Consider the following 13,417-nt stretch of genomic DNA (forward strand, 5'->3'; position numbering starts at 1 on the left):
CCCGCCGCCGGCGCGCGCGCCGCGCCGCAGCCAATCAGGGGAGGGGATGTGCGCAAGCTACGGCGGGGCCGTCACGGCGGGCCGGGCGCGAGAGAGACGTTCCGGGGAGAAAAGGGTCCGCGCTGTGGCGGGGCTGCTCCCCCGAGCTGCCCCGCATTGCGGCCAGGCCAGGGGATGGGCTGCGCTTGGGCCGCTGATCCCTCATCTGCTAGATAAGGGAGCAGACATCTTCTCTCTGTGCTGGCACTGCTGAGGCATCGCAAACCCTGGGGTCAGTTCTGGGCCCCTCACGCCGAGCAAGACCCTGAGGGGATGGAGCGTGTCCAGGGCAGGGAACCGGGCTGGGAAGGGCTGGAGCCGCAGGAGCGGCTGAGGGAGCTGGGAAGGGGCTCAGCCTGGAGAAAAGGAGGCTCAGGGGGCCCTTTGGCTCTGCAGAACTCCTGCCAGGAGGGGACAGCCGGGGGGATCGGGCTCTGCTCCCGGGAACAGGGACAGGAGGAGAGGGAACGGCCCCAGGCTGGGCCAGGGCAGGGCTGACATCAACACAAATTTCCTCATGAAAGAGTGGGGAGGCATTGGCAGAGCTGACCAGGGAAGTGGTGGAGTCGTCGTGCCTGGTGGTGTCCAAAAAACAAATAGGCACAGCTCAAGGCAGTGAGGTTTGGTGATTGGTCACAGTTTGATTTTGGAAATCTCCAACTTCAATGATCCCGTGATTAATGGAGATGGCCACACTTGTACCAGGTGAGGTACAGGTGACCACGGGCTTGGTGAGGTTACTGATTTTGGGACCTCTCTAAACAGACAGAGTCTGGTTTAAAAAGGAGATGTTGTTTATTCTGCACAGGCTGCAGGGTGGAGGTTTCCACAAGTCAGGCAGCTCAAGGGGTAAAAAGTTAAATCTTTTATACAGTAAAATTTAGATGAACCCACCTCTCTAATGCAGTTTTTAATGTGCTCTGACACAAGCATTTCCATATTACAGAGAACACCACAGAGTGAATTCACTCCCCTCTGGATTTCCTGCAAGTTAATTGTGATGCCATAAAGATGTTTCCACGTGTAAGTTTTTATTTTTCTCAATAACTTGTTAAAGTACTTCATTAAGGCATCATATTCCCAAAGAAAATACTCCAATTATTATAATAGTCCTCATTTTTGTAAGTGAGAGCAAAACAAAACTCAATATTATTATACATCTGCACGTCCCTGGGGATTTCCATGGAGCTGCTCCTGATTCAAGCCTGGGGGTGCTGAGAGGAGGAGGAGGAGGAGGCAAATCAAGCGGGGGGTAATTTTCTAGGATACATTTACATTTAAGAAACTGAACATTGTAGCTTGCTGCTGCTGCTGCTGGCATAATTAATGAGGTTTCCTCGCCCTCAATGAACTCATTGAGCTGTGTCTGAGCACAGATCCCAGGCAGTGACAGCAGCTATTATGTTTTAAAGGTCAATTTGCTGCCATTTCCTGAAGATAAAGCTCGGTGGCCTGGGTGGAAACACGGAGCTGGTGGCGTGGCAGGGCAGGGAGGGGAGGGGATGAGATAAAGGCTGAGCTGTGCAAGGGCTGGGAGGGAAGAGGAAGTGACAAACATCTGGTTCTGATGTTTCTGTGCAACGCTCTGGAGCCTGTGAGCTCTGCTGGCAATCCCTCAGCGCGTGGTGCAGGGAGAACATTTGGAACACGCTTTTGAAGGATGTTTAAATCAGCTCTCACGCCTGGAACCCGGCAGTGAGAGCTGACTTTGATTGTATTAAATCCAAGATTAGGTAAGCCAGCTGAGAAACCCATCTTTTCTCTCACCTGAAATTGGCTGTGCCCAGCAGCGAGGCCAGAGGGGGCACCGGGATGATCTGAGGGATGGAGCAGCCTGTGAGCAAAGGCTCAGAGAACTGGGGCTGTGCAGCCTGGAAAAGGGAAGTTTTGGGGTGACCTCATTGTGGCTTTTCAGTGCCTGGAGGGGCTGACAAGAAAGATGGAGAGAGACTGTTCACAAGGGAGTGACAGGACACGGGGAATGGATCCCACTGGCACAGGGCAGGGTTAGATGGGATTTGGGGAAGAAATTCCTCCCTGTGAGGGAGGTGAGGCCCTGGCACAGGGTGCCCAGAGCAGCTGTGGCTCCCCCTGGATCCCTGGAAGTGCCCAAGGCCAGGCTGGACAGGGCTTGGAGTGATCTGGGAGAGGGGAAGGTGTCCCTGTCATGGCAGGGGATTGGAAATAAATGATCTTTAGGGTCCCTTCCAACCCAAACCATTCCAATCCTGTGATTCCCTGATCCTTCCCACAGCCATTAATATCCAACCTGGAATCCCCAGATAAACCCCAGCGATTCAGTTTGTCTTTTTAAACTTTACAATCAAATTTTGCAGGTTGTTAAATTAAAACCAAATGAATATTCCCGGGAAGAATCCCTCCCCTCCCTCTGGCTCTGTGTAAAACCCCGGGGGATCACAGAGCTGCAGCGAGTCGTTGTCACTCGTTATTTGGTGGCAGGAGGAAATGGGACATCTCTCAGTAATAGATTTAAATCTTTTAATGCTGCTTTGGCACAGTCCTGGAGGCTCAGCGAGGGCAAGGCTTTTATTAATAGAACCTCTTGAAATGCTGCTTTTCACCCACGGAGTAGCTGGCACAGTTCAAGAGCCTCGTCTCAAAGCCTCAGCTGGTTACAGTCTGGGCACGCTGGTGCAGTAAAAGTCATCTCCAATCACATGCTAAGGACATGATTCATCCAGATCTGCCCAAATTAAGGCAGGAGTGGCAAGTGCAGCTGCCAGCACTGTCACCAGATCTCAGCTCTGTCAGGCCCACGTTGCTCCCTAAAACATCTGTGTTTGGGAGGATTTTCTTGTTAGTGAATCCTTAACAGAGAAAAAGGGAAAATGTTGGGTTTTGCTTGGGTTGGGACAGCTTTTAACCCATCACAGCGACTGCATGGGGAGTTCTTGTGTTTTAATGTAATGTTATTTACAAAAATATGTGTATAACTTGGTACTTCAAGGGTGACACTGAGTTGACAGAGTTTAGATGACATAGAACTTCTTAAAAAACAAATTGTACTGATATTTTAAGGTGTCTTAAAGCAGTCCCTTGCATGAGAAATGTGAGGAATGTGCCATTGCAAGCTCCAACGTTGTATTCACAAGGCTTTTCTATTTTTTCTGTCACTTTGACTAAAATGGCAAGCTATTATTGGGGGAAAAATGAAGGTTTTTTTTATTAAGTCATGTGTATAAGTTCAGAGCATATCTAAAGCTTTTCAAAGAGCATAAGCATTTCTGAAAAAAGGTGACCTGGTTTTGAATTAAAATATGGTGTCAATGCAAATCCAGAGGTTGGGCTGTGTGCACTATCTGCTCTTACTCCTGAAGTTGCCAGGACTGTGCCATTCACATGGCAATTACACACATTTTTTTTTCTTTTTTACCCACTTCTTGTATCTCATTTCCTCCAAAAATAGATCCTTCCTGCAGAAATTAGCAGATTGCATCCAGCCCTTTGTAGGGGTACATTTGATTTGTGCTCTGTGTTTATTTTCAGCCACTTTTGTCTGTTCCTCTTTTTGGCAAAGCCCTGGTTCTTGGCCCTTTGTGCTCTTACATAAATCTTGGTCAGGTTTGTACTGCTGGGTTTTCTTTAATGCAATCTTCTGGTTAAAAGCTTTCAGTTCTTGCAATCTCTGATTATTTTATATATATATATATATATCCCACTCACAGCCTAGAGAAAATAATAATGACACCTAGGAGCTCACTAGAAGTGGATTTTTAAACAATAAATCTTCTCTCAAGTTTAATGGCTCTCACCAAAGGGTTTGGTAGAATAAAACTGAAAGAGGCTGGATTTGGGTTCGGTGTTAAGGGAAATGCTTTACTCAGAGGTGAGCAGGGTGTCCTGAGGAGCTGTGGCTGCCCCTGGATCCCTGGGAGTGCCCAAGGGCAGGACAGGGCTTGGAGCAGCCTGGGACAGAGGAGGGTGAGCTGCCATGGCAGGGGTGGCACTGGAGGGCTCCCTGGGCAGCTCCAGTGCTCTGCCACCCTCCTTGGAAAGCAGCTCTTCCTCATGTCGAGCTGGAACTTCATTTATGTTTTCATTTATGGCCATTCCTCTTCATCCTGTCCCGGGAGCAGGGCAGCAGCACCTCGGAGCCGCCATCGGTGCCGCTATCGGCGACTGCGTGCGTGCCAGCCTCGGTGTCCCCTGAGTGCCACCCTCGGTGTCCCCTGAGTGCCTGGCTGCCCCTGGATCCCTGGGAGTGCCCAAGGGCAGGACAGGGCTTGGAGCAGCCTGGGACAGAGGAGGGTGAGCTGCCATGGCAGGGGTGGCACTGGAGGGCTCCCTGGGCAGCTCCAGTGCTCTGCCACCCTCCTTGGAAAGCAGCTCTTCCTCATGTCGAGCTGGAACTTCATTTATGTTTTCATTTATGGCCATTCCTCTTCATCCTGTCCCGGGAGCAGGGCAGCAGCACCTCGGAGCCGCCATCGGTGCCGCTATCGGCGACTGCGTGCGTGCCAGCCTCGGTGTCCCCTGAGTGCCACCCTCGGTGTCCCCTGAGTGCCCCCCTCGGTGTCCCCTGAGTGCCCCCCTCGGTGTCCCATCAGTGCCACTCTCAGTGTCCCATCCGTGTGCCCCTCGGTGTCCCCTCAGTGCCCCCCTCGGTGTCCCATCCGTGTGCCCCTCGGTGTCCCATCAGTGCCACTCTCAGTGTCCCATCCGTGTGCCCCTCGGTGTCCCATCAGTGCCACTCTCAGTGTCCCATCAGTGCCCCCCTCGTTGCCGCCCTCGATGTCCCCGCGTGTCCCGGCCCCGCTCGGGGCATTCCGCGCCCCCTCGGCCCCGCCGTGTCCTCTTCTCCCATTGGTCTCTTTATCTCGCCGTCGGGGCGCAGCAGCCAATAGGCGTGCGGCGCGGCGGCGCGACAGCCAATGGCGTGCGGCGCGGCGGCAGGGCCCGCCCTCCGAGCGGCGGCCCTTCGGTGAAGCTGAGGGGTGCAGCCGGCCGGGGAAGCGCCTCTTCCTCTGCGAGCAAGGAAGGAAGGAAGGAGGAGGGGGCGAAGCGGGGAGGGTGACGGGGCTGGGAGCCTGCGGGATGTCCGGGCCGGGCCGCCGCTCCCGGCTCGCCTCAGGCCGCGGCCGCCGTCCCGCCCCGCTGTGAGGGGAGCCCGGGCCGGGGGGCCCGCGCTGAGTCAGCCGGCGGGCAGGGCCCGGGCCGGGCCTCGAGGGCGGCTCCCGGAGCCCGGGCGCTCCCCTGAGGCTGTTGGGCCGTCCCGGAAAAGAAGTGCTTGGTCCAAAGGTGGGTGTAAAGAGGAAGTTTCCGTTAAAACGATTAAAAATAAATCCCTCCCGCCGCTCTCCTGTCGTTCTGCAGCTTGGGTAGCACAGGTGTGTCAGGAGCAGCAGGTGAAATCCTCGTCAGGTAACTAAACACCCTTAAAGCTAAAAACGGCAGCAGAGAAGTTGGAACGCAGGATTTTGCTCCTATGAGATGCACATAAGGTATGGAGAGGGACGATACCGATGGAAGTGGAGGCTGATGGTTTTGGTGCAGAAATTGGGAATGTTTTGATTAATTCTCAAGGGAGAGATTTTTGTCTTAGCGTGTTTAATTTGTGTGTTGTGTTAGTGCTTTTCAGCACGGTGCCATTTCTCTTACAGAGCAATATGGAGAGTCTAGACGCTGTAATTCAATTATCAGTTAATGACCTGAGGGCACAGAAGGAATCCACAGGTGACGTGGGCTAAGGAGAAAATTAATGCCCACGTAGCCCTGCCTTTCACCTTAAGTGAGTGGTTGGCAGCAAGATAAAGAGATTTTCTGTTTGATACCAACAACTTCAGTGTGTCCAAAATGGGCAATGAAAAGTTCCTAAAAATACATATGTTTGGTGTTGACAGTGATGTCTGAACAGTTGTTACAGGCTCTGGAATAAAATAAGTCCAAGAAGCAGGTGTTAAACTCTCAGGCCAGGCTTGTGGTATCAAATGTCTCATGTCCTTGCAGTCATTGTGTGTCCTGCTGCTGCTGTGACCCCCCGAGCAGGCCATGGTTGTGTAAAATGCAAGTTGAATTTTGACAGATCCTTTTGGTCAGTTATTTTATTCTGTTATTTATATGTGGCTGCTTTGAAATATTTTAGGTACATAATTAGCTCCTCAGTTTTGAAGAAGAGGTGATGGATGAGAGGAATGGTTGTGTTACAGCTTTCCCTTATGATGAGAGGAGGTATTTTTCAGAAGTTCCAAGTTTTGAAACTCAGAGCTTTGCTGAGCTTTCATTGGTTTTCAGGATGTATTTCTGGAAGGTTAATTCCTCTTGCCTAATAAACCAGGATAATTATGTTTTGTCCAGGGAAAATTAATATTAATGCATTTCCACAGTGCTTATAATGGAGAACTATAAACCAAGCTTTGGTTTGAGTCTGGGCTGGCAGCTCCAGGCTGGAGTGAGCTGTGGGAGCTCCCTGGAGGTCGGGAAGGGCTGCTGGAGCTCATCCCTGGAGGAAGCTGAGGAAGATCTCCTGGGTGCCCAGGGCACGGAGGGTTCTTGCTTCACCAGGATGAATTCTGCTGAGTGGATTTAACAGATGAGAGGATTTAATTAGAATGTGTATTTGATGTTGTAACTGAAGCTCCTCTTCTTACCTTTTGTGCTCTGTGGTTTGAAAGGAGACGTTCTGCCCGTCCCCAGTTATTCTGGCACTGAGTTCCCACAAATGTGAGAGGATTGTGTTCAGTTCAGGGCAAATGAGTGTAATTACACCAGGAATTAAAGCACCACGTTACACAGCTGAACTGTGTGTTCTGGTGGCTTGGGGCTTTACAGCAAGATTTAAAAGTCTCAAAAGCAATTGTTTGAAAAAGAGAACAGCTGTTAAAGAAAAAAGTATGAAAAAACAATTGTATGTAAAGGAAGTTGTACCCCTCAGTTTCCTTTCAGGGAGAACCTGTTGTGGTTCTGTTTGCCCCTTGTTTTTTTTTCTAGCAGGTCTCAGGGAGCCACCTGACAGTGATTAAACTTGTGACCTGCCCAGCTTGCAGTCCAAATTCCACCTTTAAGTAGAATACGAGCTTTTGGTAGAGAATCAAGTGCCTAAGGCTTCCAGGGATAAAAAGTAGCACTTTATGTGTTCAGAATTTCCACTGTTTTAAGATTATGTGACTTAAAACTGAAATACAATCGGTAGAAAATAAGTTTATTTAGATTTATTTTAACTTTTGTTAGACATTCTATAAGGCAACAAAACGAGGTTCAGAGAGATCTTGAAAAATGCTTCCTCAGTGAAACCAGCCTGTAGTTATCTTCTGCCGAAGGTTGGTTTTCAAGTTTGAAAGCCAGGAGTGTTATTTCAGGGAGAGTTTTGCTGTGAGTCACGCGGAGCTGGGTGAGTTGTGGAGCGGATCCTGCAGGGACAGCTGTGCATTAATCCCAGCAGTCGCTGTTTCTGCCTGTCCCGCTGGGGGTTCGCCCCGCACCTGCAGCGGGCTCTCGGCCGCTCCTTCCTTGCCCGCTGTTGCATCACTCCCCAAGCTCCTCACTCTCTCTGGGGGAATTCTCCAGAAGAGGAGTGCGAGTGCGAGCTGCCTGTGCCTGCCTTGGCCCCTCGAGGCAAATCTCTCCCGCTGTGGTTTCAGCTGCGAGCGGGGCTGCTCTGGCACCGCCCCGAGCGGGGCTCCGGGGGCTGGCACCGCCTGCTGCCGGCATGGTGACGGGTGGAGTGGAGCAGCTCCTCAGCAGCAGCTCCCATCTGATGGGGGCTTCCAGATCCTGATCTTCTGCCTTTGCTCTGTGATGTTTTCAGGCGGGAGCTACTTCCATGTGGGCTTCCTGCTGCGGGTTGCTGAATGAAGTCATGGGCACGGGAGCGGTGCGTGGCCAGCAGGCTGGCTTTGGGGGAGGTGCTGGCCCCTTCAGGTTTACACCAAGCACAGGCTTCTCAGCATATCCAGCTCCTGCTGCAGCCAGCACCAACATCGTCTGCAAAGCCTGTGGACTTTCCTTCTCAGTTTTCAGGAAAAAAGTGAGTATATTTCCTATTGCACTGGATTTTTACCCCTCTGAACTCATCTGTGGCGTGCTGGGAGATAAGTGTTTTACTCAGAAACCTGAGGCAGATACAAGCCTCAGGGAAGGAGGAAGTGCCTTATTCTGAGGTCACAAGAAATTATTGTCAACCAGGATTAGAAGTTAGTAACTCTGGTGTTCATTAGTCAGTGGCACGTTGGATCTGGGCTGGCCTGGAAATTCATGGGCTCTGATTTGTAAGATACATGTGTTAGCTTCAGAATCCAGAACAGAACAAGCAAATCTGGTTTTGAAGATGGCTCCAAACAGTGGTTGAGTACTGGAGTGAACAAGCTGGGTGATGGAAAAGTTAAAACTCACAATACAGTATTAGAGTTTCTGTCTGGAAGTTCTCATGCAGTTCTGGTTGTTTCCTGACCAGCTTTAGTTCTGCTCAAGGTGTTGTGCTCCAGCAGCCTTTTCCTTCTTTGGGAGGCAGGTTGGTGGGTTAATGCAGATAAATAAAACTGAGATTATTAATATTTTATTATTTTTGTGTATCACAACTGTCCAGGATTGTTATTTTGCCCCTTCAGTGACCTAATCCTCTGCAGCTCTTTCAGATGAAGCCTCTTCCCTCCGTTTGTGTGTTGTTTTCCCCTTACGTGTCCTGTTCACATGGCAAGGCTTTGTTGAATGAAGTGTTGTGTGGGGACATTTCTGAAGCCAATATTAATTTACTATAATCCTGAAAACCTTGAGGAGTTTGGGTTTGTTCACAGCAGCTGGAAGCTGGCAGTCTTGTCTGTCCCAGCTTTTGTGTATTGTGAGTCCTTTGAACAAAGCTCTCTTCAGAAGTGACATCTGGGCTTTTGGGAGTATTTCCCTCCCATGTGATTCATCACATGTGAAGCCTGCTTTGACTTCTTGCAATCAGTTGGGGAAGCAGTAGGTTCTCTGAATTTTGGGGTTTTACTGTTGTTTTACACACGTGAAAGGAGCAGTGACAGTATATTCAGAAGTATTTTAAGAGACCATAAAATTTGTTTTAGTTTTGTTTGTTCTCTAAACTGCAACTTGAGTACTTAATATATTAGATTATTCATAATATTTTTTACTGAAACCTCAAATCAGCTTCAGTAGTGCCAAAAAGAGCAAGGGACTCCCTTGGAACACTTGCAAAACTGACAGGGCAGTTGTCTGTATTTAAATCTTAATAATTATGCCTGTCACAACTGACAGTGGAAGGGCTAATAGTAAATTCTGTAGCCTGGAGAAGCAGAGAGCAGGACCTGGATTTGTTTCCTGTGAGCCAGAGCTGAACGGTTCCCTCCTTTCCCCTCAGCACGTGTGTTGTGACTGCAAAAAGGATTTTTGCTCAGTTTGTTCAGTCCTACAAGAGAATCTCAGAAGATGTTCCACTTGCCACTTGCTGCAAGAAACGGCCTTCCAGCGCCCTCAGCTAATGAGACTGAAAGTGAAGGATCTGCGCCAGTACCTGATCCTCAGGAACATCCCCACGGACACCTGCAGGGAGAAGGAAGACCTGGTGGAGCTGGTGCTGTGCCACCATGGCTTGGGGACACGGGAGGACACGGACGCTGGCAGCTTGCGCTCGTCGCGCTCACAGAGCTCGGGCTTTTTCAGCCATCCCTTTTCCACCTCTGTGTCCATGTCAAACCCAGGAGAGCTTGCCAACAGAAGGGGAAGCACAGGAAGTGGGACACCTTCACGGGTACAGTGATTAACGTGATTTATGCAATAGCATTGCTTTATTTTATATAGTTTTTGATAGTTATGTATCAATTTAAAATAAAACACCAATTGATACAGTTTGGAGGGGCAGGAAAAATGCCTTTTCTACCCTGCACCTGAAAGCTGGAGATAATTAGCAGAGATTCCTAGTTCATGTCAGAAGTGACTTAAACCTGGGATGATTAGTAGCAATTGGAACTTCAAAATGTCATTCCATTGTCACCTGAGATCACCTTGGAAGGAAGGAAAGTGTTTTATAAGGGAATAACTTGGGTTTTTTATCCTGATGAGTTTCATTTTGTACACAGGGACAAACTGAATCATCTGTAAATAATGAAGAAGAAGAAAGTGCAGAAGAGCAGGTGAGATATCCAAAGAACAGACTTTTGGCATGTGACACCATGAAGTGTTTTATATCTCTGCCAACATTTGGCCTCATGCTCTGGTGCTTCCAGAGTTTGCTGTCTAGCACTGAATGGCTGCACACGCTGGCTTCAAAAAGAATTAAACTTTAGCCAAGCTGCTGCAGCTTCACGTGTCTGGAGTAAGCAGGGCAGCTAAAAGCACACAACTGATGTGTTTCAGACCCCGGGGCTGGCCAGGAAGAGAGCCAGGGCCTCCCTGTCCGACATCTCCAGCCTGGAAGACATCGAAGGGTTGAGTGTTCGGCAGCTGAAGGAAATCCTCGCCTGCAATTTTGTCAACTACTCAGGATGCTGTGAAAAATGGGAACTTGTGGAGAAAGTGAGCAGGCTGTACCGAGAGAGCGAGGAGAACCACAAGACACGTAGGTTTATTCTTTATTTCTTCTTTAAGACTACTGAGTTTCTGGTTTCCAGTTTCTGGTTTGGTTCTGCCAGTGGAAGAATTTGGTATGTGACCTCTGTCTGCACTGCTGGAACACCTGGAAAATGTGTTTTAGCAATGCAGGGGTGCCTCTACAGCACCTGAACATGGCTGCAGTGATTAAACAAAGCTTTCCAGGATTGTGCTGGTTTTTTGAGACTTTATTCCAAAGCTTGGAGAGCTCAGCTTTCACAGTGAAGGTAAAATTGCACAACTGAGAACTGGTTCCTGAGAGAACTGGAACTTGGCACCTCCCTGTGCTTTGCTGGGTTTCACAGAGCATTAGCCAGAGCTGCTCTGTAGCTGTGCAGATCAGGGCACTTTAGGTCTGTTACTGCAGAATTAAAATCTACAGTGACAAAAGTCCAAGTTCTTTGGTCTCAGTCCACACTTTCATGGGGTTGTTTTGTGGCTGCAGCTCAGTGGCTGCTGTTCTGCCCTCTGCTCCACGCAGCAGTTGGAGTCTTTCACTTGTGTAATTTGTCCTCAGACCAATTCTTGCTTACACAAAACTTGGGAAAAAACTGTAAACTTAAGGTTGATTTTTTTTCCCCATGATCTGCTGGAATGTTCAGTTATTGATGGGGATGGTGACTGTATGCAATGGAACTTGACAGATTTTGTTCACTTCTGCCACCTTTATGGCCTACTTAAGGCTTCTGCTTCTTAGGCTGCTGTATTATTATTGTGTTTAATCTTCTGAGGAAAGTGTTCTGCCAAACAGTGAGCTCCAACATGGAAAACCAACATGCTCTGAATTTTAATCCAGCACCTTATTTCACAGTCATTACATTCTGAATTGAAAACAGCTTCTTGAGTTTAAAGAATGAAGCCAAATATTGGATGTTCACTTGAGGGGCTTTCTAGTTCTTATTTCTTTGCTTATTTTTGAAGGAATATAGATTAATTCAGAGCTGGGGGTTAAAAAAGTTCATGTGAGGGCATGAAGCATGGCTGGGCTGGAACTGCCCTGGCTCTGCGGGGCCCGGAGCCGTGACCTCCCTCTCTGTTGCTTTGCAGAGGGGGAGAGGATGCAGCTGAACGAGGACGACGACAGCCTGTGCCGGATCTGCATGGACGCCGTGATCGACTGCGTGCTGCTGGAGTGCGGCCACATGGTCACCTGCACCAAGTGCGGCAAGAGGATGAGCGAGTGCCCCATCTGCCGACAGTACGTGGTGCGGGCCGTGCACGTCTTCAAATCCTAACGCAGCCCTGCCCCCGGTGCCCCGGGCAGCATTCCTGTGGGCAGGAGTGCTGGGCCCTGGGGCACGCGGCAGCGTTCTTGTTTTGGTTAAATTTGGCCTTTTTGACGTCAGGATGTAGAAGTTGGTGAAAGGTTTTTCAAGCAGCTCCTGCAGCGCAGGGCTGGGCAGGCCCAGATGCTGCCCCACTGACCTTACAGCCCCACAGATTGTCGGAGTCAAACTGTTTACAGCAGTTCTTGCTCTCTTCTGAAGAATCTCACCTGTCCTTACGCATTCAGCACTCGGCAAGTGGTCAGCAAACACCTCTGCTTGAGCCTGTTAGCCTGTGGTGTTCTCTAGTGCATTAGAAGCAATGAATATATCAGTTGATTATTCAGCTTTTCCCTAAGGATAGAATGTATCTGTTCCGAGGCCTGGCTGCCGTGCTGGTGTCGGACACAGCTTAGGAAGCACTGCCATGAACTGTTCCCGCACAGAAGCCCTTAAGCAATCTTGCTTTATGCTGATTGCTCCCTCTGAATGTCTGTCATGACACGTGTGCTGTCTTGGCTGTTTGTCAGTGTACAAAACACTCCATCGCTCTGCAGGGCTCGGGGGCCGCACCGGGCTCTGCCTGGTGGGCTCCAAAAACCAGTTACTAAGTGGGTTTTAGTTTAGGAATAAACTATTTTTTTAAGAAGGGTTACATAGTAAACCATGTTGGCGTGGTCCTTAATCCGCTCATGCCTCTTGTAACTATTAATCTGTGATGATTGTACTCCATGTGCCGACAGCCTGATGTTACTGTGAATCCTGATCAGGGGCACCAGCTCCTTGCTGCTAACGTGGAATGTACAGCGTTACTAACCTTAACTGGCGAGGGGGAGGCAGGAGCAGGGAGAGATTTTGTTAAAAATCTCCTGTTCACGGACTTTCACCCAAAGCCAAGTCACCCAAACCAGGGGGCCTGTACTGCTGCCAGCCCTGCACCCAGGGTCAGGCTGAGCTTTGTGCCATGAGCTGGGGTCCAGCTCCTCTTGGAGTAGGAATTATGAGGGTCCCTGTAGGATATCTGTGAGCAATGATCTGGGGAAGGGAGCAGCTAGAGGAGCTCGTGCAGGGTGAGAACAAGATGTCTGTGACCAAGCATGGCCGTGACTGGGATTGGTGAAGCTCACTGTAAAAAAGAGGTGAGGAAGGACCATGTGTGTTCAGTTATTCTTTAAGCAGTTGGTAAAAAAAATTACAGTTTCTCCTTTGAGTTCCCATGTGGCAGCAAAGTTCCAGAGCCAAGGCTGTGCTTGGCTGAGGGTGCAGGACCTGAGAACTGGACCTGTGCTGCATTGGCACCTGCTCTCATTTTTGTGAATACTTAAGCTGGCTTGGAAGAGAGAAAGCAGCTCCTCCTCACACAAAACACAGCTCCAAGCTCTACTGGGTATTTTTCAGAAGGGAGCAAACCTCTCAATGGCTTTATTTTTTAGAAGTAACTTTTTAAAGGTACTTAATTCCTGGAGTCTGTCCAGAGGGGAGGCTAATGAAGACAGACGTGCCCTCGGTGTTATTTCCATGCTGCTCATTAGCCACTTGAACTCAATAAAGATGGGTGATGGGCTCTCTCA

The 13,417-nt window shown here is 49.5% G+C and overlaps 1 protein-coding gene across 3 annotated transcripts; it reads left to right on the top strand.

Moving 5' to 3' along the window:
* Positions 1-112: 112 nt before the first annotated feature.
* Positions 113-12,751, top strand: RNF34 (ring finger protein 34). Of its 3 annotated transcripts, XM_041410472.1 has the most exons (7): positions 113-271; positions 986-1,062; positions 7,805-8,023; positions 9,353-9,742; positions 10,071-10,124; positions 10,348-10,549; positions 11,629-12,751. In XM_041410472.1, the coding sequence occupies exons 2-7, from the start codon at positions 1,051-1,053 to the stop codon at positions 11,814-11,816; spliced, it is 1,065 nt and encodes a 354-aa protein (XP_041266406.1). In that variant the 5' UTR covers positions 113-271; positions 986-1,050; the 3' UTR covers positions 11,817-12,751. The 3 variants fall into 3 exon arrangements, with proteins under 3 accessions (XP_041266406.1, XP_041266408.1, XP_041266407.1); XM_041410474.1 differs by lacking the exons at positions 113-271; positions 986-1,062 and adding an exon at positions 5,193-5,298; XM_041410473.1 differs by lacking the exons at positions 113-271; positions 986-1,062 and adding an exon at positions 5,359-5,501.
* The last annotated feature ends 666 nt before the right edge of the window (positions 12,752-13,417 follow it).

This window comes from Onychostruthus taczanowskii, unplaced genomic scaffold (assembly GCF_017590055.1).
Source record: "Onychostruthus taczanowskii isolate IOZ18803 unplaced genomic scaffold, ASM1759005v1 scaffold32, whole genome shotgun sequence".
Classification (NCBI taxonomy): Eukaryota; Metazoa; Chordata; class Aves; order Passeriformes; family Passeridae; genus Onychostruthus; species Onychostruthus taczanowskii.